The 21,137-nt window shown below is 40.5% G+C and overlaps 1 protein-coding gene across 1 annotated transcript in view; it reads left to right on the top strand.

Annotated features, from left to right (window-relative positions):
- The window catches only part of igsf9bb (immunoglobulin superfamily, member 9Bb), a 669,303-nt gene that overhangs the window by 619,341 nt on the left and 28,825 nt on the right, over nucleotides 1-21,137 (top strand). The window contains exons 14-18 of the mRNA XM_060846739.1: nucleotides 1,114-1,340; nucleotides 4,782-4,866; nucleotides 4,991-5,152; nucleotides 11,170-11,215; nucleotides 11,992-13,662. Coding sequence (XP_060702722.1) covers nucleotides 1,114-1,340; nucleotides 4,782-4,866; nucleotides 4,991-5,152; nucleotides 11,170-11,215; nucleotides 11,992-13,662 — 2,191 coding nt within the window. The remainder of the gene's footprint in view (nucleotides 1-1,113; nucleotides 1,341-4,781; nucleotides 4,867-4,990; nucleotides 5,153-11,169; nucleotides 11,216-11,991; nucleotides 13,663-21,137) is intronic.

The raw sequence follows: 21,137 nt of genomic DNA, 5'->3' as shown, positions 1-21,137 counted from the left end.
GACTCTATGACTATCTAGGTGGTAATCTAGCAGTGTGGGTTACCCATTGGTTCCAGAATGTATTCACTTTTCTTTCAGTTAGAAAGTGATCAATTTGTATGGAATGATGTTATAATTCTAGCATTGAAAGAGGCCAGTCAATCCATCGTGTCTATGCTGGCCATTTGAAGGAATAAATTCATCTAGTTACACTCTCCCATCTTTATCCAGAGCCCAGCAAATCTTTTCTTTTCAGAAAATCATCAACTTCCCTTTTGAAAGATGTTATTGACCCAGCCCCAGCTATATTCTCAATCAGTTCATTCCAGGTCCTAAACATTCACTGCATTACATGATTTTTCCTCATGTCACCATTCTTTCTTTTGCCACTTACCTTAAATTCATGGCCTTCTTCAAGCTTCCACCACTGGGAACAGTTTCCCCTCTCTCCTGTGTCCAATCACCTCATGATTTTGAATCTCTTTCAAACTCTGTCTCAAATGAAAATGGCCAAGTAAATGCTAGTCTAACCAATTATGCCCATATCCTGTAAACAAATAATAATGTAAACAACAACATAAAAAGAAATTCAGTTAGATTGGGGAACAGACTGAAGATTCTGATCAGAGCTGATTCTTTGCAATCCACATGACTCAGAACTATATCTCATTATAGATTTAAAGCACTAAAATCTTGAGACATCTGCTAGATTTTGTAATTCTCATTTTCATTTGAAAGCTTTTGTGAAAGGAAACTCATTTATAGCTTCTCAAGCTGTGAAAAGCATTTTTAAAATGAAATTAAAGTCAAGCATACAATTGTAAACACAACAGCCATCAAACATCAGTGTGGGGAGAAAAATAATTAATTTGAACATTCATAGTCAGTTACCAGTAAATGTTGTTGAATCATCATCGATTTAATTCCCAACTTCTAATGACAATGACTATATGAATAGAGACCCATGAAGAATAGAGAGGCAAATATATGATTGAAATATGTGAAACACGATGGATTTCTAAGTGGTGAAATTACTAATGTAAGATGTTAGGGGATACGTATTGACCATCAGCTGCGGGAGGTGCTTCGTGTTGTTTACAACAGAAGATTTTACAATCATAATTGTTCTTGCAGCGTTTCCTGTTACGACCCGAGAACCACTGGTGCTGCTTTCTCCACCAAGGTGCCTAACAGCCAATCGAACACACCAAGGAGTGTTACTGTCTTGGCTCTCACCGGCCAACCACAGCTATCCTATCGATCATTATATCATGGAATTCCGTCTGGGAGAAAGGTGGGAGATTCTAGATGAAGCAATACCAGGGACTGAAACTGAACTGTTAACCAAGGAGTTATCTCTGGTAAGTCATTGCAACCCTGCTTCCAAAATGATCCTGATGGTATTCCTAGTTAATAGATGATTGGAGTGAAAATTTTGATTTTTTAAAAATTAAGATGACAGCCTCATAAGTTAATAATTCCCACAATCGTTCTACAATTATTTTCATTTAACAAGCAAAGCTGGATATACGTGTTTGTTGCTACATGCAATCCGTTAATATGTTAGAATCGGTGCAGAAATTTAGCCTGTTGTAATTTTTGCCTCCCTGGGTTGTCTCTGAGCTCTAAGAAGATAGACCAGTGTATGGAGAACCAGAAAGACAGTGGAATAGGCCTAGTTTCTCTAGTAATGAGCAATTGACACTGTTGGGAGTGAACAACCTCAAACCTGTTGAGTTTAACAGCCTGCAAGAATGCTTAGAAAGGATATTTACTTTGAGCCCCACTCACCCACACCTACTCCTATTTGATCTGAGATCACAATAAGATAGCTTCTTTCTCATATACTGAGTATTGTACCAAGAGCAAAACTACAATTCATTAGAAACCAGAAAAATGTTGCTCTCCCCTTCATGACTCCACAAAAATAACCAGAAATTGACCAGTCAGCTCCTCTTTATCTTGATTGGCAACTGATACTTGGCAGATCATCTACCCTGTCTTCTCTTAATATGATAAACAGGATATTATGCACACCATTTTCAAAGATTCACCCACTTGACAAAGGTGAGCATCCCAGATAGTTAACCTGAAGAAAGATTGGCGCACCCCCAGCAATTCCAGTAAGAGGTCAGTTATTCTTTATTGTGTGCAGAGACTACCATGCTTGTTTCTATGCAGAAAGGTTCAGATTCTATCTCTGTGAGTCTACCAGGGATAATCTGCTGAAAGTATGGAAGTAAAATTGAGCAGGTCTTGCATCCACTTGCAGACTGACTACATTTCCATATTGACACATGACAAAGTCTAATGTGCCTGAAGCACCATGTGCAATTCAGAACCAGAGCGGAACATGAGAACTGCTTGACAATAGTAGACCAAGATAGATTAGCAGGAGGCTGGAAGAACACAGCAAGCCAGGCTCCATCAGGAGGTGGAGACGTCAATGTTTTGAGTGTAGCCCTTCTTCTGAAGAAGGACTGAAGAAGGGTTACACCCGAAACATTGACTTCTCCACCTCTTGATGCTGACTGTTTTGGTGTGTTCTTCCAGCCTCCTGCTTGTCTACCGTGGATTCCAGCATCTGCAGTGTCTTTTTTGTCTATAACCAATAATAGATCAATGTCCACTTAATTTGCCATCAAACAACCTGATAAACATTTAATATAATGATAGTGGAGTAATAGACTAATCCTAGCATTAATCTTCAAAGAGGCCAAGGCTATGCACAGTATCTTTGACTAACTACGCTAACAAAAATATTTGTTACAAACCAGAATTTGTTTCAACTTCATTGCTTAGATAGTAATCCAGAGGACATTTAGTCCTCAAGTGCATTTTACCATTAACTAAGCTCATGGCTAATCTGTAGTGTTTGCCCAATGACACATTTATTTGACTATCAGCTACCAATCTGATTTAAAAGTAACAACTGATCTTTGAGGAATACAGCTCCAAACTTCCACCCCGATTGTATTTGAAATTGTTTTATGATTTTGTTCCTGAAAGATTTGTAATTTTTAGGCTATACCCTGAGTCTACGATGCCCCAACCAGTGGAAGAGTTTGCCTCTAGCTACGTTGTCTGTCTTCCATAATATCTTAACTATTGTGATCAAGTCACCCCTTTGCTTTCTTAAATCCAGGGAACGTAAACCTAGTTTGTGTAACCTTGCTTTGTAATGTAATCTTTGTAGTTCAGGTATCAGTTTGGTAAAGCTAAGATGCATTCCATCCAAGGCCAATGTTCCGTTCCTATGGTGTGGTGCCCAGAACTTGTCTTAGTGTGGACTAACTGGGGTTTTGAAGAACTGAAGCATGATTTCTCTTGTATTCTCATTCTCAACAAATCAAAGTCAGCATTCTGTAGATCTTCTCAGTTTTTTTTTGCCTGATCATGCCATTTTAATAATGTTTGCACCTAAATCCCCCGAGTCCCTTTGGAGCTTCACTATTTCAGTATTTCACCATTTAGGAAGAACATTGTTCCATCTTACCATTTCAAAGTGATGATCTTATTTTGCTTACTCTGAAATCTATTTATTTAATTTATTAATATCCGTTGTAATGTTATGCTTTCATCTACACTGCTTAAAATGTCACCTATTATTGGTGTTCTTGTCATTTGTGGTTAAATGCTTTAATTATCCACTATCATGGAGATGCCAGGGTTGGATTGGGCTGGTCAAAATTACACAATACCAGGTTAGATTCCAACAGGTTTATTTGGAGGCACAAGCTTTTGGAGCAGTTACATCAGGTAGCTGTATCAGTGTGATTTTTACTTCATTATCTGAGTTATTAATAAATTTTGTGAATATTTGAGGGTCTGACCCAGAGGTTTGTGGGATACAGCTAATCACATCTTGCCAGTTAGAATTACTTGCTATTATCCCTGCTGTGTCTTAAAAAGTATGACTGTTTTCAGCTGATTTCCTAAACAGGTCAATGATTTATTTTAACGTCATGAACTTAACTTTAGTTAACAGTCTCCCCTCAGGGACTTAATCAATTGCCTCCTTGAATTCCAAGTTAGATAATATTCTTAGACATTCCCTATTAGATACTTTAGTCACCACTTCAAAAGTATTCAGACACTTTGTCAGGCATGGTTAACCGATTATATGTTGAAGTTGTTCAGTCACTTTCTTAATTACAGATTATAGGAACTTTCTCACGTCACATGGGAATTGCTTTAAAACTCCCTCATTTCCTCTCTCTTAACTAGCAGAATAGTTTGCACAATTTTCAAATTGAAAGGAATTTGAGCAAACTTTGAAAAATTATAGTTATACCGTCTGCGATATCCTCACATCCTTTAAAGTGTTCAAATGCAATCTCTCCATTTCCAGGAACTTTTCACTTTCTACTGCCATTGCTTCCTTCTTTGCTGGTATTTTGCTTAATTAACATTGGTAAGGTCCATTCCTTTAATTCAAGCTTGGTCTTCTAGGTATGTCCAGTATCCTAACATTTATTAGAAGTGCTGCCTGAACATAGTTGTCCAGGCTGTCTGCCATCTCCTTATTTTCATTGACAATAAGACTGTTATCATTTTTCAAGAGGCTCACAATGCTCCTAATCACCGTTATTTTTCTGAATATAATTGTAAAACTTTTATGTTGATCTTGCAATGTCTTACAAGTTTAATTTCCTCCGCTCTTACAGTTTTGTCATGCTGCACTGTTCCTTTCATCTTTCCCATTCAATTAGATCTGTGCTACTTTATACATGTTTGAATGCATTTTAGTGCATTGAAAATAACAAAAATGAGGTGCTAATATTTGTTTTTCTTTCTATCAGGACTCCTGGTATGAATTTCGTGTAATGGCTGTCATGCAGGACCTGATCAGTGAGCCAAGTAATGTAGTCGGGGTTTCTAGTTCAGGTGAGATGCATTTACCTTCTCTATGGTGGAAACTCTGTTGGCCTAAGTGTAATTTGAAATTGTGCAAATGTAAGGCCGGTAAATTCATTGTTGCTTGTTGTTTGCATGTTTTCTGATTTTGTAGATATCTTTCCACCACCTGAAGTGCCCGAGGAAGGCCTGGCCCGTCCAGTTGTGGCTGGGATTGTCGCCACTATCTGCTTCTTAGCGGCAGCTATTTTATTCAGTACCTTGGCTGCTTGCTTTGTTAACAGGCAGCGGAAGCGGAAGAATAAGAGAAAGAGGGGTAAGTAGGAGCTGCCTTTTAAAATGACTCTTATTTGGAGAAATATAAAAGTGACACACAAAGAAAAGATACTCTGGAAACCATAGTTTGGATGAAATCTGTACAGATCGCTGGTGATGCTGAAACACTGGTGTGCAGTACGAGTGCAGAAAGGGAAAAACCAATGACCACAATGTACTTGCAAGGACCCCCAAGAACGTCAACTTCATCCACCACCTGCTCCACCAAGGCCCCATTGGAAAATTGAACTGCATTGTATCTAAGCCTCACCTCAGTCAGGGGATCATGAACCAGAGTCATTAGCTATGGTCGCAGAGGGTAGCCCTTGTCTCCCAGTAACTATCAATGTAAGGCAAATGGCCCTTGAAGTAAAGCAGAACAGGACACTTCTCAAGGATGTAGACATCTTGGCAGCTCTCAGAATACCTGGCACAGACCTCCTACCATGTGGTACCCATGATCACAATGGCTTGCACATTGTTGGAATAGAACCTTGTCTATTGATGATTATGATATGGATCTCTCATTGCAGTGCATGTTTAGTATATCATGTCTTCAACCTACAGAAACCATCTGGGTTTCCAATGCTTATTGCCCAGGCTGCAGCACTGATCTCATCCTGGGAAAACAAGACAAAGCAGAATGCACTGGTAACAGCCACAGTGTATTTTTGGATTAAAGATTGAGAGGTTCCACACAGGTGTCCAGGTGGCCTTTCGGAAGAAGTTAGTTGCATCAATGTTTAGAGCAGTCGTCACCTTGATAGGCAGCTATTCCTTCATGTCACAGGTTCCACAGCTTAAATAGGTCTGTGATACTGTGAGGGACATCTGCATTGGCATTGGCCCTACTCATATGCAAGAAATAACTTTGTGAATGATAAGCACTGGTCCTCCTATGCATTAACCTCTTCACGTGGAGACTATTCAGCATCTGCTGGAGATTGCTGCTCAGCCTGGACTTGTGAAACATCTGTTCTTTCTCCATTTCTCTGCACTTTGGTTTAGCAGAGCAACAGAGTGTAACCCCAGCTGTAGCTAGATCCATTAGTCACACTACCAAGGAACATGTGTGGGATATATCAGAAACAGAATAGGTCATAGTGATATGAACAGTCAGCATTCTTATCATGCAAAAATGACAAGTTAACATATTCCTATATACAGTGAGACAAAGAGCACTCTGACAAGGACGTTCATAGAATTTGACCTCGGGATCTTATACTGATGGATGGAGCACAAGCCACAATGCAGAAATAGAGTTGGAGATTCTAAGTGCTGTATGAATACTGATACCTTATCCTCCCGTCCCAAATCACCGTAGAAAGTCAGCACGGCATCTCAGAATATTTACCAAATACTCACTGTTCAAGGTAAGGGGAGATCAGTTCCTCACCCCTGTGGAGCCTCTGGGATTTTGCGCATCATTTGGGGATTTTGATACACAACAGTCATTTCTATGGTCTCCAGTTATTGTTTCACAGAGATGACCATGATCAATCTGCAATAATCAATAAGATCAATATCACTTGTGAAAATGATTTGCATCCTTCACAGTTGAATACTGCTTGCATTTCACATGCATGATGCCATGATTTTTGCTAACTCCAAGCTGTATTGTGAAAGTGTCTGATTAATGCAATTGCCCTGTGAAGGGCCGCATGTCACTTACAAATAGAGACCACACGCTGAGATCGAGAAAGTACTTGCTCTGCCCATTCTGGATGTGGTCACAGCCATTTTCCATTTCCATTGTGCATTTAGGAGTCACATGCGTATGGAATGCAACACAGGTTCAGACTGGTAATTAAGGGGTCTCACCTTGCATCAGATCTCCATGTCCCTTTTGCTTTAGAACATGCTATTAGACCCAACAATACTGAGCCTCCAAACATTCAAACATGCCACTTCGACTTCCGATTTCATCTCCCAACATTACATCATGATGGGAAAGGAAGTTTACAGCTCTATTGTTTAGTCAGGCTAGCCATTGTGTTGCACTGTTCCCTCCATCAAGTCTAGTGTGGTTATGACCATTGATAATCTCTTCCTCTTGCAGTACCCAATGGCCTCCAATACAGTATTATCTCCCACACTGCGTTGTGCTCTCCCCCATCATGATTATTGTCACCTCTATGTCCTAACATGCAGCCTCCAATTTCCAGAATTGACTTCTCCAATTTCTCCACAATGGCAGTTGCCCCAGATAAGCCCCTTTGCCTTTCATTGTGCTGAACCTCAGGACTGACCATGGCCTACCAGCTTGACCAACTTGGACAGACCACCTCAACTGATGCATGTCCAAACCCCTGACTGATAACTGTGCAGATCCCCAGCTGATTTATCACAACCCCTTGGACTGGTTGCTCTGACTGGAAACTGACTATGGCCCATTCCCTGAACATGAAACCCCTGAGCTTGACTGCCCAAGCAGCTGACAGGCAGGTCTCTAAGCCTCTGGGCTATCAGACACTGCCCTTGACCTGCTGTACTTGATCCCCTGACTGTAGGACATCTCTCCTGACTTGACCGAGGAATTATAATTTGAGACATGGCCATTTGGTCATGCAGTGTGTTTGCCATGGTGGAGACGTGACATTGTAGCACAGTGCTGTTCAGTAGCATGACCACTGCTTGGCTGATCGCTGCTGATAACCATGACAAACTGCGTGGCCTAATGTCTGCACTAAAATTCAATACGTGACAGAAATATTGTGAGCATTTAGGATCTGACTAAGAGGGCACAGCATAAAAAGACAATGGAGGACTGAGTGGTTGTGACTGTGCAAATAGGCACAACATAAATGAGTATTAATCATGCCAGCAAGGATCCTTGCTCCCTGCTATAATCTACGTGATGGCTACCTGTCCCTGGGAACACTCCAATGAATTCTCCTCATGTAATCCACAGTGCAGCATTGAAGTGCACAACTGTATTGTATGTGGACCACAAACGTGCCATAAGAGTGTGATAAAGCTAGCATGTCGAATGCCAAAGTCTGTGAACATAGGGGCAGCATGAGGTCACTCCTAACCGAAAATAAATATTTTCACTTTTTGTTCGATACTAACTGAATGGATTATGATTGAAATGTGAGCTACAATTTATTTGCAATTTACACCATTACTCAGCAGTCTGCTTTATTAAGTATGGTTCATGTTTTGGAGAAAATACAGTAAAGCTGAGCATCTACAAATGCATTTATACGATGGAATCTTCCCAGACACTGAATGACATGGGCATTGGTGAGAAACTGGGGAATCAGGTGAAGTCAGTGGTGAGGATCTGGAGGTGCTGGACCAAATGGTGAGCTGGAGTTGACAGGAAACTGCTCCAACTTTCACGTTGAGAATTGCCTCCATTCAGTTTCTGTCCTGTGGGTGGGAGAATGGAAACTGCATATAAAGGGGAGAAAATTAGCTGATAATTAGATGCTCAAGCAAATAAACCTTTAGCTCTGTGTTAGTGAGAATCTCATCTCATCATTCAAGATGAAGACTCTCTTGTTCTCAACTTGGAGAAGATCCTCACCACTGACTTCACCTGATTCCCCAGTTTCTCACCAATGCCCATGTCATTCAGTGTCTGGGAAGATTCCATCGTATAAATGCATTTGTAGATGCTCAGCTTTACTGTATTTTCTCCAAAACATGAACCATACTTAATAAAGCAGACTGCTGAGTAATGGTGTAAATTGCAACTAAATTGTAGCTCACATTTCAATCACAATCCATTCAGTTAGTATCGAACAAAAAGTGAAAATATTTATTTTCGGTTAGACCTTGACATATTTAACATGTTATTTATGACCTAAAGGTTCCTTTTTAACAAAGAATTTTGTATACCTGACCTTTGTAAATGGAGAGACTCTTACCATCTAGGAAATTAACCACTCATTCACAGATGCAGAGTCGAGAGTGTGGTGCTGGAAAAGCACAGCAGGTCAGGCAGCACCCAAGCAGTAGGAGCATTGACATTTCGGGCATAAGCCTTTCATTACTAATGAAGCTTGTGGGTCGGGGCTGAGAGATAAGTGGGAGGGCGGTGGTGTTTGGTGGGATTGCTAGGAAAGTGATAGGTGGATGAAGGTGAGGGGGAAAGGTGATAGGTCAGAGGGGGCAGGTGATGGGCGGGTCCAGAGGGCGGATAATGTGGGGGGAGGGGAAATGAGGAAGCTGTTGAAATCCACATTTATCCTTTGTGGTTGCAGGGTCCAAGGAGGAATATGAGACGTTCCTCCTCCAGGCGTCAGATGGGAACAGTTTGGCGGTGGAGGAGGCCCAGGACCTGCATGACCTTGACGGAGTGGGAGGGGGACTTGAAGTGTTTAGCTATGGGGTTTGGCACCACCTTGTGCTCCCATGAGGAGGTTGAACAGTTCATCAACTTTACCAACATCTTCCACCCCGACCTCAAATTCACCTGGACCATCTTGGCAACCTCCCTCCCTTCCTGGATCTCTCCATCACCATCCCTGGCAACTAAATAACCACAGACATATACTACAAGCCCACAGATTCCTACAGCTACCTAGACTACACCTCCTCCCACTCTATCTCCTATAAAATGTCATCCCTTATTCCCAATTCCTCCGCCTCTGCCACATCTGTTCTCAGGATGACCAATTCCACCCTACAAAGTCCCAGATGGCCTCCTTTTTCCACAATCACAACTTCCTTTCCCATGTGGTTGACAATGTCCTCCAGCGTATCTCCTCCACTTTACACACCACTGCCCTTGAACCCCACCCCTACCAACGCAACACCTTCCTCCCCACCATCATCTGCATACAAAACATCATCCTTTGCCACTTCTGCCACCTCCAAACGGACCCCACCACCAGAGATATATTTCCCTCCGCACTCCTATCAGCGTTTGAAAAGACCATTCCTTCCACGACTCCCTTGTCAGGTCCACAACATCCACCAACCACCTCAGGAATGCAAAACCTGCACCCACACCACTCCCCTCACCTCCGTCCAAGGCCCCAAGAGGTCCTTCCACCTCCGTCAGAAATTCACCTGTGCCGCTACCAATGTCATCTACTGCATCTATTGCACCTGGTGTGGTCTCCTGTACATTGGGGAGACAGGACACCTTCTTGCGGGTCATTTCAGAGAACATCTCTGGGATACCCGCACCCACCAACCCCACCACCCCATGGCTGAACACTTCAACTCCCCCTCGCACTCCGTCAAGGACATGCAGGTCCTGGGCCTCCTCCACTGCCAAACCGTAACCACCCGATGCCTGGAGGAGGAATGTCTCAACCCTGCACCACACGGGATAAATGTGGATTTCAACAGCTTCCTCATTTCCCCTCCCTCCACATTATCCCAGTCCCAAGTCTCGGTACCACCCTCCAGACCTGTCCATCACTGCCCCCTATGACCTATCACCTTCTCCCTCACCTTCATCCACCTACCACTTTCCCAGCTACCTCCCCCCAACCCCAACCCCCTCCCATTTATCTCTCAGCCCCAACTCGCAAGCCTCATTCCTAATGAAGGGCTTATGCCCAAAATGCTGATTCTTCTGCTCCTCAAATTCTGCCTGACCAGTTGTGCTATTCCAGCACCACACTCTCGACTCTGATCTCCAGCATCTGCAGTCCTCAATTTCTCCTACTCCATTCACAGATGCAGCCTTTATCATACTCTTGCAGCCAGAGTATACTTAATATTACTCCAATCTTTGATTAATGGTCACTCCGACATGCTGAGGTGGACGAATTTGATAACAAGTTGACAATCCGCTCTGTGTCACTTTAATGGAAATAAAAACTACAGTGGATGTAATATAGAATGATGGTATATTGGCACCCTAATGTTCACTCCCACACAAGGTCAGGATCTACCTATTGACATACCATGTGATTTTCTTTAGTTTTGCACTGAAGTATGATGATTTGCATATCTAAACCATGGTCACATCTTTTGTACAAATCATCTTTTTATAATGCTAAAAGGTTTTACTGCATTCTGGCTGTTTAATGTTCAATGCTTGTTCTCCTCCAGATCCTCCGCTGTCTATAACACACTGCCGAAAGAGTGTGGAATCACCGTAAGTAGCCAACCCTTTTTATAGTTCTGTCCATGCTTATTCACATGTAATAAATTGAGGTGGTTGATTTGATTCATTTTCTCTGAGATGATAGCCAGACTCTGACATTAAACCCATGTCAAGCTAACACCAGCCTTTGATGTACAACTCGTAAAAGGGTGTAATGAAATGGTCATTCCATAATGATACCTCTGATTGTGCCGGTTGCAAGAGAACTGAAGTCTGGCTGCTTTAGCTACATTAATCCTCAGATCCTATTAAATTTTACAAAACAGGGAATAAGCCCCTGTATAATTTATAGTCTTCCTGCAGGATACTGAAGGTTTTGATCTTAATGTTTTTAAAAAATACTACAGTAATTTAGTTATGCTACCATGTTGGTTAGTTTGGTACAAATCAATATGCAACAGAAGAAAGCCATTAATTCAACACTGAATGGCTCCACTATCCTCTTGCCATATCATGCATTAGTTGCCAGTATTAATCAAACTATAAACACCCTACTATTCTAAATGCTATTGTTATGGATTTGTTGCTTAACTGATGAGAAAACAGTTTCCAAATGAAGGCTAAAAGTGTTGTGGAATTTATTAGAACTACCACAACTTTATAACTGATGTCTCGCTAAATTCATAGTCAAAATCACTGTTAATAATGAATAATGTTAGTTACGGCAGCAACAGCGATAAATTAATGGGTTACTTCACTGGACAATGACAAATTTATAAACGTGAAAGTATACAGGATTACTGTTCCCTCTGATTTTGGTCTCTCAGATCTTCCTCAGGAAAGGTGAGTCCTGAAAGCATCAGAACACTGCGAGCTCCATCAGACTCCTCTGAAGATGCCCAAGCCATACATGCCAAGATGATGAGTCCTGGCAGAGAAAGGGAAATGTCCCTGTACAAAAAGACAAAGCGAGCAATAACCAGCAGGAAATACAGTGTCTCCAAGCATGAGGCTGAGGCTGATGTATCTACACCCATCGAACTTATCAGCAGAGGCCCTGATGGACGCTTCATCATGGATCCCACAGAGATGGAGACATCATTGAAGACGAGGAGGATTGAGGGCTTTCCTTTTGCAGAAGAGACTGACACCTACCCTGAGTTCCGGCAATCGGATGAAGAAAACAATGAGACTCTAACTCCAACTGCCATAATGGGCTTGAAGTCTCAGCTCTCCCCTCTCTCATCAAGTCAAGAGTCATACTTACAGCCACCAGCATATAGCCCATCATTCCAGAAAACAGACGAAAGCATGGGAGGCTTAGATGCAAGGCTGCAGGCCACTGGTCAGATCAGGCGACCTGCTAAAGGTTATCCTCCAAGCCAGTTTTATGGTTATCTCAGCAGTAGCTCTGCAGATCAAGACAGTCAGCCATTTTACATGCCAGATATCAGTCCCCTTAGTTCAGTGATGTCTTCACCTCTATTACTTACTGAAGGACCCTTTGGTCACCCCACCCTCCCTGCAGATCAAGGAGATACTGAAATACAGCAATTGGTTGCTTCCAGTAGCACTCTGCCTTTGACTCACACGCCAACTACTATGCGGTCTCCTGAACCATGGAGAAGGAAGGAATTGTCAATCAGCAGCATTGAAAGCTCTCCAGTTATCTTTTCACACCAACAAGATACACCTGAGAGTACACTGCCAAAGGCTGGTCTTCCAAGGGGTGGCCCCCCTTCCTCACTCCAGGTCCCAGCACCATACCACAGTGTGCTGCAACTGGAGGCACCAAAGAGTCGGACTGGCAAACCTCCCAGCAAAACAAGCGGATCAGTCTCCCTCTCTCAACAACATCCACATCAACCTATGCAACAGAGTCATGGGCAGCTAAAGCATACCAGCCATGGTATAAGTGCACCTACATTGCCTTACACTGAATCAGCCAAACAGGCTGGTCCTAGTGGCACAAGCACATTCAGCCTGGACACCAGGTGGTACGAACCTAGACCCAGGCCCAGACCCAGCCCTAGACAAGGCAGAAGGACTGAGGCCAGTTTACACCAGGTGGTTCTACAGCCTTCCCGGCTCTCCCCTTTGACTCAGAGTCCTATGAGTTCCCATCATGCCTCCCCAGAGATTTCATCCCGTCCACGGCCTCGGCCCAGTTTGCAGCCCTCCCGTGGCATCTTTCCTGCAGGTATCTCTATGGAGATGTCTGAAATTACCCTGCAGCCTCCTGCTGTTGTTAGCTTATCCAGAAGGTCCTCTCCGTCCTCCTCACCAGCACAAAGCAGCACTGCTGGCCAGGGCAGCAGACGAGGAAGCCCCAGTTATAGACCTCACATGGCACTGACACCTTCTACAGGCAGCTACACAGGATCACCTTCTCCTGCAGCAGAACGCAGCGAGTTTTATAGTCAGATCCCTAGCCAAAGGAGGAGAGGTGAAGAAATTCCTCCTTTTGAACACCCACCTTCACACTTATCTACTTCAGGGTAGGTATTTTTTTAAGAAAAAAAGAATGTTGAACCAGATGAATTGGAAAGCAATTTTGATTTCTTCCCTATGTCTAAGTATTGTTGAGTTATAATGGAATTCCTGTGTTCTAAGATAGGCGATTACTTTATCTTAACTGTACATAGTCCTTTTTTGAACATTATCCACCATTTAGTTAGTATCTGTTTGCATTCAGTTGAGCAAAACATCTGGTATCAGAAACTGAATCCAGCTCATCCAGTTTTCAAATAGTGTTTTTGCTTTCCTAGAATTGTGCTGAAATTGTGTATTAATATTGTGATTGTAATGAAGTTTGCTAGACAGGAAATTCCAGTGCAAAATTTCGTTCAACTTCTAATTATCTTCACTGTGCCCAATGTGTGAGCTAACATTTACACACTTTTATTACAAGTTCTAACAGAAGTGCTGAGACCATTCAAATCTGAGTCAGCACCTTGTAGGTTCAGGGCACAGTCTTAGGCTTCATCACATAAATTAGCTCGAGTGCAGAATTTATTAGAGGTGCTGTGAGAAAGCCAAAACATTCGAATTAGGGCCAATATTGGTTTATTCTGGTTTGAAGAAAATATGAATGTCCATGTGGCGCCTTGGCCAACCTCCATCTCTCAAATTTCGGTCACACCAGAATGAGGTAAATTAGTTGGTCAGTTCTTCTCTGAGTGAAAAATATGGCTGCAGTGCTTATCTATGAAACAGCTGTCATTGTTTGGTAATTGAATTAATTAAATCTATATGAACATGATAAGATGCTACATAAATGTAAAATGCAAATATACATAATCTTCATTCTGCTGAAATGAGTGATTCTCACATTACAGGTATTATAAGGTGAAACTAGCCATGAAAGCATCAGTTCATGTGGAACAGTTGTTCTACTCCTCCATTGATGTGAATGATGTCTCAGAGCAGTGGTACCTGCAATAGAACAGCCATACTCCTGAGGGGATAAAAGATGTCTTTAATTATGTCTTTGTTAATTATATAAGGGCAGATTTTAAGGGATCAGAATTTATTTCAGTTTCTGCCTCGGTCTTTCCATAGTCCAGGGGTCACAAAGGCAAGTGATTCTGGGGAATCTGCCTAATGTGGCATTGCTTGTCTTCCTGCCACTCACTGCTTCTCCAGTCTCAAGTTGTTTTCCTCTCACATTCACTGCATATTCATCAGGTGCAGTTGTGTCTATTAACAATAAGCACAGAAGAGAAGCTGTGATTGCAGGAGCAGTAAGAAGGTGAGCAGCAGTGAATGGGCTCTCAGACTGATCAGACAGTAGTTTATGATCAGCAGCTGTTGGCTAAAACACTGCCAGATTGGAAGAGGTCAGCAGACTGCTTGGGTGTGCATGGTCTGCTTAGCCAAGACCATCATCCTGGTATAGTCATCTCACAAAACTACAAAGCAGTGCATTGGGATAGGGGATTAGGAAAAGGGACTGCTTAGTGAGTGATTCAGGAGAGGAGATTTGGGAAAAGATGCTTCAAATGATTGTGTTCCAACAAGTAATTACAATGTTGGTAAGTAATACATTATTATAGACATACATTTACCTGTAATGTGTAATTATAATAGTTTATGAGACACATGGCCACTAAATCAGTAGTTTGTATGGCATATGGTGAAAATTAATGAATCTGAACAGAGGTATAAGAAAATTGAAGTTTGGGAACCACTGTTCTAGAACACAGCTTTGGGAACAAACACACATAATGATCTAACCTTAGTTTCCCAGAGTGAGGTCAGCTGAAGCTGACCTTTGAACTTTTCCATCTTTTGATTTGGGTGGAAGAACCTTTGAAACTCTGATGGTTGAAACTTATGCTCTGCAGCTTTCACAGGAAGCTTATGGTTGCTGTATGCTGCAGGACCTTGTTAAATAGGTTGGTCTGCTCTATTGAGGATTCAACATGCACAGTGTTGGTGGCAGAGCCCCAGCTGCATCCTGTCCATGATTCTCTCTTTCTTCATTTTAATGGGCAGGATAACCACTACAGTGAGCAGATTAGGCTCCTTGCTAATAGTATACATTCATATATTGGTCCTTAATGTGCAGAAAGTAGACTATTGAATAGTGTAATGGCTATAACATTCTAAATTTGGATAATATATTACAACAGTAAATCATCAGGAAATTATTTGCTGTTAAACCCTTGTTTAAGTGCCACTTATACAATATATGCTGGACTTTGTTGGGTGATTTTAATGGAAGAAATAGCTTTCAAATAGTTAGGCTGTTGATAACATCTCCAATTTAGAACAGTGCTCAGTCATTATGTGGACAAGCACATCCCCTGATGTCATAACGGCAATTATACATGGCTCCCTTGCATTGTCTGTTATCACAAGTGATGAGTTATCGTTGAAATTGCTGACAGCATTCAGATTATAATCTACATTGTAGTCTACTCACAAATGCTAATGATACTAAAATTACTATCTGCTGCATAAGTCTCAGAACACCATATACACTCCTAAGATATTCTTCTGTCTTCTATTTTAATGAAAACATTAATCCATTTGTTTAAATTAATTGGCTCATCTGTTACAATAATGGTTTTAGAACTCTCAGGCAAATGCGTTCAGCGCTTTTGCACTAATACTACAAATGGTCATTCTAATCCATTGTGATCATTAGCAAACCTGAACTAAACCAAAACAAATCAATTGTAAAACCTGATATGAGTGCTTGATAAAGGCTAAATCAATCTGTTTTATGATCATATTTGTTTTTGTAAATCAAAGTGTACAGACCAGGATAACGAATCACAAAATTGCATTCAAGAGCCAATCCAATACTGTATGCCTCTTCACAGGATAAGTAGAGATGACCAAAAATGCCACTCCATTTCATCACAGTGATAGATACTTTGATCAGCCTTTTTGAAGAAAAATTAACTTCCTTTAGCAAATTTGGAGGTTATTTAGAAGGTGTACTTTTAAATACATATTTCCAAATTAACTGTATCCTCTATTCTGAACTTAGAAGAGTTCAGAACTTGTGGTAAGAATATAAGAACCAGGAACACATTAGTTTCCCCTTCAAAAATATTTAATATAGCCATAGTCAATCTTCTACTTACAATTTCATCTTTTCAAACCATCCAATATCCTTTAACTTCCTTAGTATCTAAAATTCTTATTAATCCCTTTTCAATATATTCAATGCCTGAGCATTCTCAGCCTTCGAGGATAGTGAACTTTGAACAAAGTAATTTCTCCTCCTCTCAGTTATAAATAGTCATTCTCTTAGGTGAGGCTGTTACCCAAGTTCTCAACTCCCCAGCCAGGGACAAAAATTCTCAGCTTGTACCCTATCAAGCCTGTGAAGAATTGTAGTTTTGATTTCACTTCTCATTTTACTAAATTCCAGGGAATATAGGCCTAGTTTACTTGACCTCTCCTCATCTCCTCATCTCAAGATTCTGTCCAGTGAATAATTATTTCACCAAAACTAATCCATCTTTTCTTAGCTAAAGGGACTAAAACTTTGTATTTTACTTGAAAAAAACGAAGGGAGTGTAAAATTATAATAAGATCTCTTCAATGTTATATATCAATCCCTTTTTAATAGAAGCTAACATTCCATTTGCTATTCAATTGTCTGCCATATTTGCATGTTGTCTTTCTGCATTTCATGTACTAAGGCACCCAGATCCCTCTAAACTGCAACTAGAGTTTTTGAATTCCTAAATTTATAGAAGTGCTGCTAGTGGCTTTGGGACAAATCAGATGGTCCCATATATGATTTGAATGCAAGTCATTCCAGCTCTTCTGCCCACTGAGAACTATTGTCTGTTTAGCTATGTATTTCATTTGAAAAAAAGGAAGAAAGGTGGCATGATCCAAATGAACGGAGTAAATATTTTGCTAAATAATTTTTGCATGTAGAATCTGTGTCAAGATTTCTCCCTTACAAATCAAGTTTTAGGTTATCTGAGAATGTTCAGATTCCGATATCTAATCAAAGGAAATTGTTGTCAATCCATATATTCAACAATGTTAAGCAAGAAGCATTACAAATCAACTGCAATAATACAAATTATTTCTCAAATTTAGAATTACCGCTATTCACAGGATGAATCAACAGATTAATTCTTTCCCGAAGCCTCCTCCACATGTTGAATGAAAAACTTATAAAATGGCCTTGAAAATAATTTTGAATGGTTATTAACTGTTCACTTCTTTATTAATTATTGCTGCTAACATTCTTTAATGCTTCATAATGACATTTTAGGGATGAGCAAACTACTCAGCAATCAAATAATGTATTCATGTTCTGCTCAGGCTCATGCCAAGAATAGTACATAAAGTAGATCCAAACTGCCAATGTTACTGTGACAGAAGTTGTGTTCTAGAAACTTAAAGTGTGAGTCTGACTTTTGATACCAAGGCAAATATATGCTATCTCCAATTTCCAGTCAGTTTTTTCCTCATCCCAGGAATGTTTAGTGATCTCTAACATATTTGCATCTTATTAAGGTACCATCCATTCACCATTGTACATGCATACGTATTTTCATATTAACCATTTTTAAAATGGTGGAGTTCACCTTATACATTGCTTTGAAATTTCCATTTTTGGCTAAATCAGAATTGGCCGCAGGCTTGCGAGCAATTCAAAGAACTGAATATTTCTACTAAGATGACCAATTCATTCCTTTTTTAACCTGCTACATTTCTGTCAATCCCGAGACTCAAAGGCATTGTGTTTTATTTACGTAGACAAGGTGTAAAAGTTTCATTCTATTTTGTTGAAAGAAGAAAGCCTATGTTTATATCACTGGGTATGTTTTCTTGTTGCTTAATTATGCTTATGCATCATTCAGTCAACCTGTTCCATAGGCTTTTGACATGCTCAATGTTTAAGCACAGTGAAAAGAATGGTAGTATTGAAAATGCTGCTTCAGCTCAGGCTGCAAATAGGTTACTATATTTGCGTGTAATATAATCCAAAGATAATGTTTTAAACAGAAAATTAGTTTCTAGAGAATTATAAGGAGTTCATATACTTTGGCTTTGATTTGGGAGTTTGATTTGGCAGTCTATAGCTGAATTGTTCAGAATTTCCCACAATACTGTGTTTTCTAAAATTGTTTGAATCCCGCATTGAGTGACGGAAGCTGCTAGTCTTTGGTAACCGAAAGAGTTTGTGTGCAAATTAACTTTTGTGAATCTCAGATCAGTTTAACGGACAAAGAAGGCCCAATCCTGGACGTCAACAATTATATGGTTTATCTTGATCTTGGATTGATGTTGCAGTGAATAATATTCTACATCCATGAATCATCCCCTGTAGTGTCAGATCAATGATAAGTGCTAGTGATGTGAAAGAAGAGAAATTCTGTGTAACACGCATCAATTTTCTATGAAGATACACATTTTGAAAAAAACATCAAACTTCTGGAAAAAAGCAAACATTTAAAAGTCAACTGGAAAAAGTAATATTCATGTATTCAGTATTATAGTCAGCTAGATGACTGAAGCGCTTGGGAATCTATTATCATGCATATGTATCAAAACGTAACTGGCAAATCTACAAAAGTCGAGCTTTTATTTGCCTTACACAAAGTCTATCCTCCTTCCTATCAGCATCATTGACATCTTGCCTAGCTCTAGAGTCAAGGCTTAGAAACCCTTGCTCCTGATTGTGTGTGGGACTACTGCTTATATTCAAGTAACACCATGTCAGTCACCAAATAAATCACTGGCAAACTTGCCTTCTTGATTCTGCCAAACCCCTCTTAGAACATTGACTTACGGGGTTAAGTGTGGCTGAATGAGAAAGGTACAACCCCAATATGAATGGCTTAAATTTACATGCTCTCGCATTAAGTCAAGGTGTCTGTGAATCCTGCTTCAGGCATCAGTTTGCCAAGAATCCAAAAGCATATCAACTCAGATCCAATTTTCCTTCACAGAAGTATTATTTTCAATGTAAGCCCATCCGAAAGGCACTCTGATTACCTCCCTTTCACATAATAAGTATAAGGCTGGGCTATCTCTGTCATTTCAGTAATAATGTTCCCCTCACCTTCCACTTCTTTTTAGCTGAAGTTTTAACTGATGCCAGGATAACCTTGAATGAATGAGGCTGAATGTATCTATAGCCAGGGGAGGTTGGTAATTAGTAATCAGCAATAACTACTTGTTTTTCAGCTACCAAACAATGTATGCAATAATCTTACAAGCATTTAAACAATGAGAGGCAGGCAATGTCTTTCTGACCCATCTAGTATGTCTTTCAGAGTTGTGATACCTTGTTTATCACAATAAGTGGACTTTCTACTCTATCTGAAAACACAACCTCCCGGGAGTGACAAACCATCAGATCAAATCCAGGCTAATTCCAGGGGAACAAAAACAGGAAATTCCATTCTTAGGTAATTGAAAATAGTCTAGCAGGTCACTCCAGCCCTGAATTTCCCGCTAGTGCTATCTCTTGGAGAAGTTGCTGTCCATCCAGTCAGAATCCGCTTTGGCTCTCATTTGTAGAAGACAGAGATGTGCTCAATCTCCAGTAAAGATTGTTCGACATTAGAAAACATAACTGTTAAATCTCATTCTGTTTCTTAACAAAGAAAGTTGCTGACTGTACATTCAAATGTGTTATATATAAAGATGGAACAATGAGGGGCATCCATCACAGTTTCTTGTCCTATATGTATATCACATTTATATTTCTTCTGCGCAGAACATTTACCTTCACCTTTAGATCAGACATTGCAACATGATCACTATTTTGGATGAAACTGATTTGCCTCCTTTTTTCACTGTCAAAGCAAAAGAAACTAGATTCTCGGTCATCTTCACTGTGATTGTGTGAAAAACTGCGCCAACACTGCATTGAACTTTTTCTATATGTGCAATGGATTTGTCATTATTCCCAGAATAGCTACTTGATGTGAAGTCACCTGTTAGTGAATGGTAAGGCTAGCTGCTCTGAAGCCTACAGCAGTGATGTGAACACCTATTGTTGCTGGTTTCTGTGAGTATTTGTCATGCATACAAGTCTACAATCTGATAACTTGCTTTCCCAAGAATTAGGAAAAAGAAATTTACAACTGTATACTGAGATCATCAAGAATTCCTCTTTAGTTTTAAGTCATAGCATAAATAAATAAATGGCCTCACCAGGAGAGAAGCAACATATTCTGTCTTTAATTGGTCATAGCTATATCTTGTAAGATATCTGAGATGGGGCCAAAATATTTACACCTACTTTGAATTACCAATCCTAATGTAGATAAGGTGGACCAGCAGTACAGTCAGAAAGTATTGCAATCTGGAACATTCAGCACAGGTCACCAGGGCTCCCCTCAGACAGTTTGGAAGACTTGTATTTCATTGACAGCCAAATGAGAATGTTAGGCTGGCTGTTAGTTTTCCAGTGAAGCCACCGAGGTCTGTGGCCCAGTTACTCATATACACAGATACCTTATGTGGTTTAGCAACCTTA

This window comes from Hemiscyllium ocellatum, chromosome 29 (genome assembly GCF_020745735.1).
Source record: "Hemiscyllium ocellatum isolate sHemOce1 chromosome 29, sHemOce1.pat.X.cur, whole genome shotgun sequence".
Taxonomy (NCBI): Eukaryota; Metazoa; Chordata; class Chondrichthyes; order Orectolobiformes; family Hemiscylliidae; genus Hemiscyllium; species Hemiscyllium ocellatum.
Note: the sequence above shows the minus strand (reverse complement) of the source record. Positions and strands in the feature narration are given on the sequence as shown.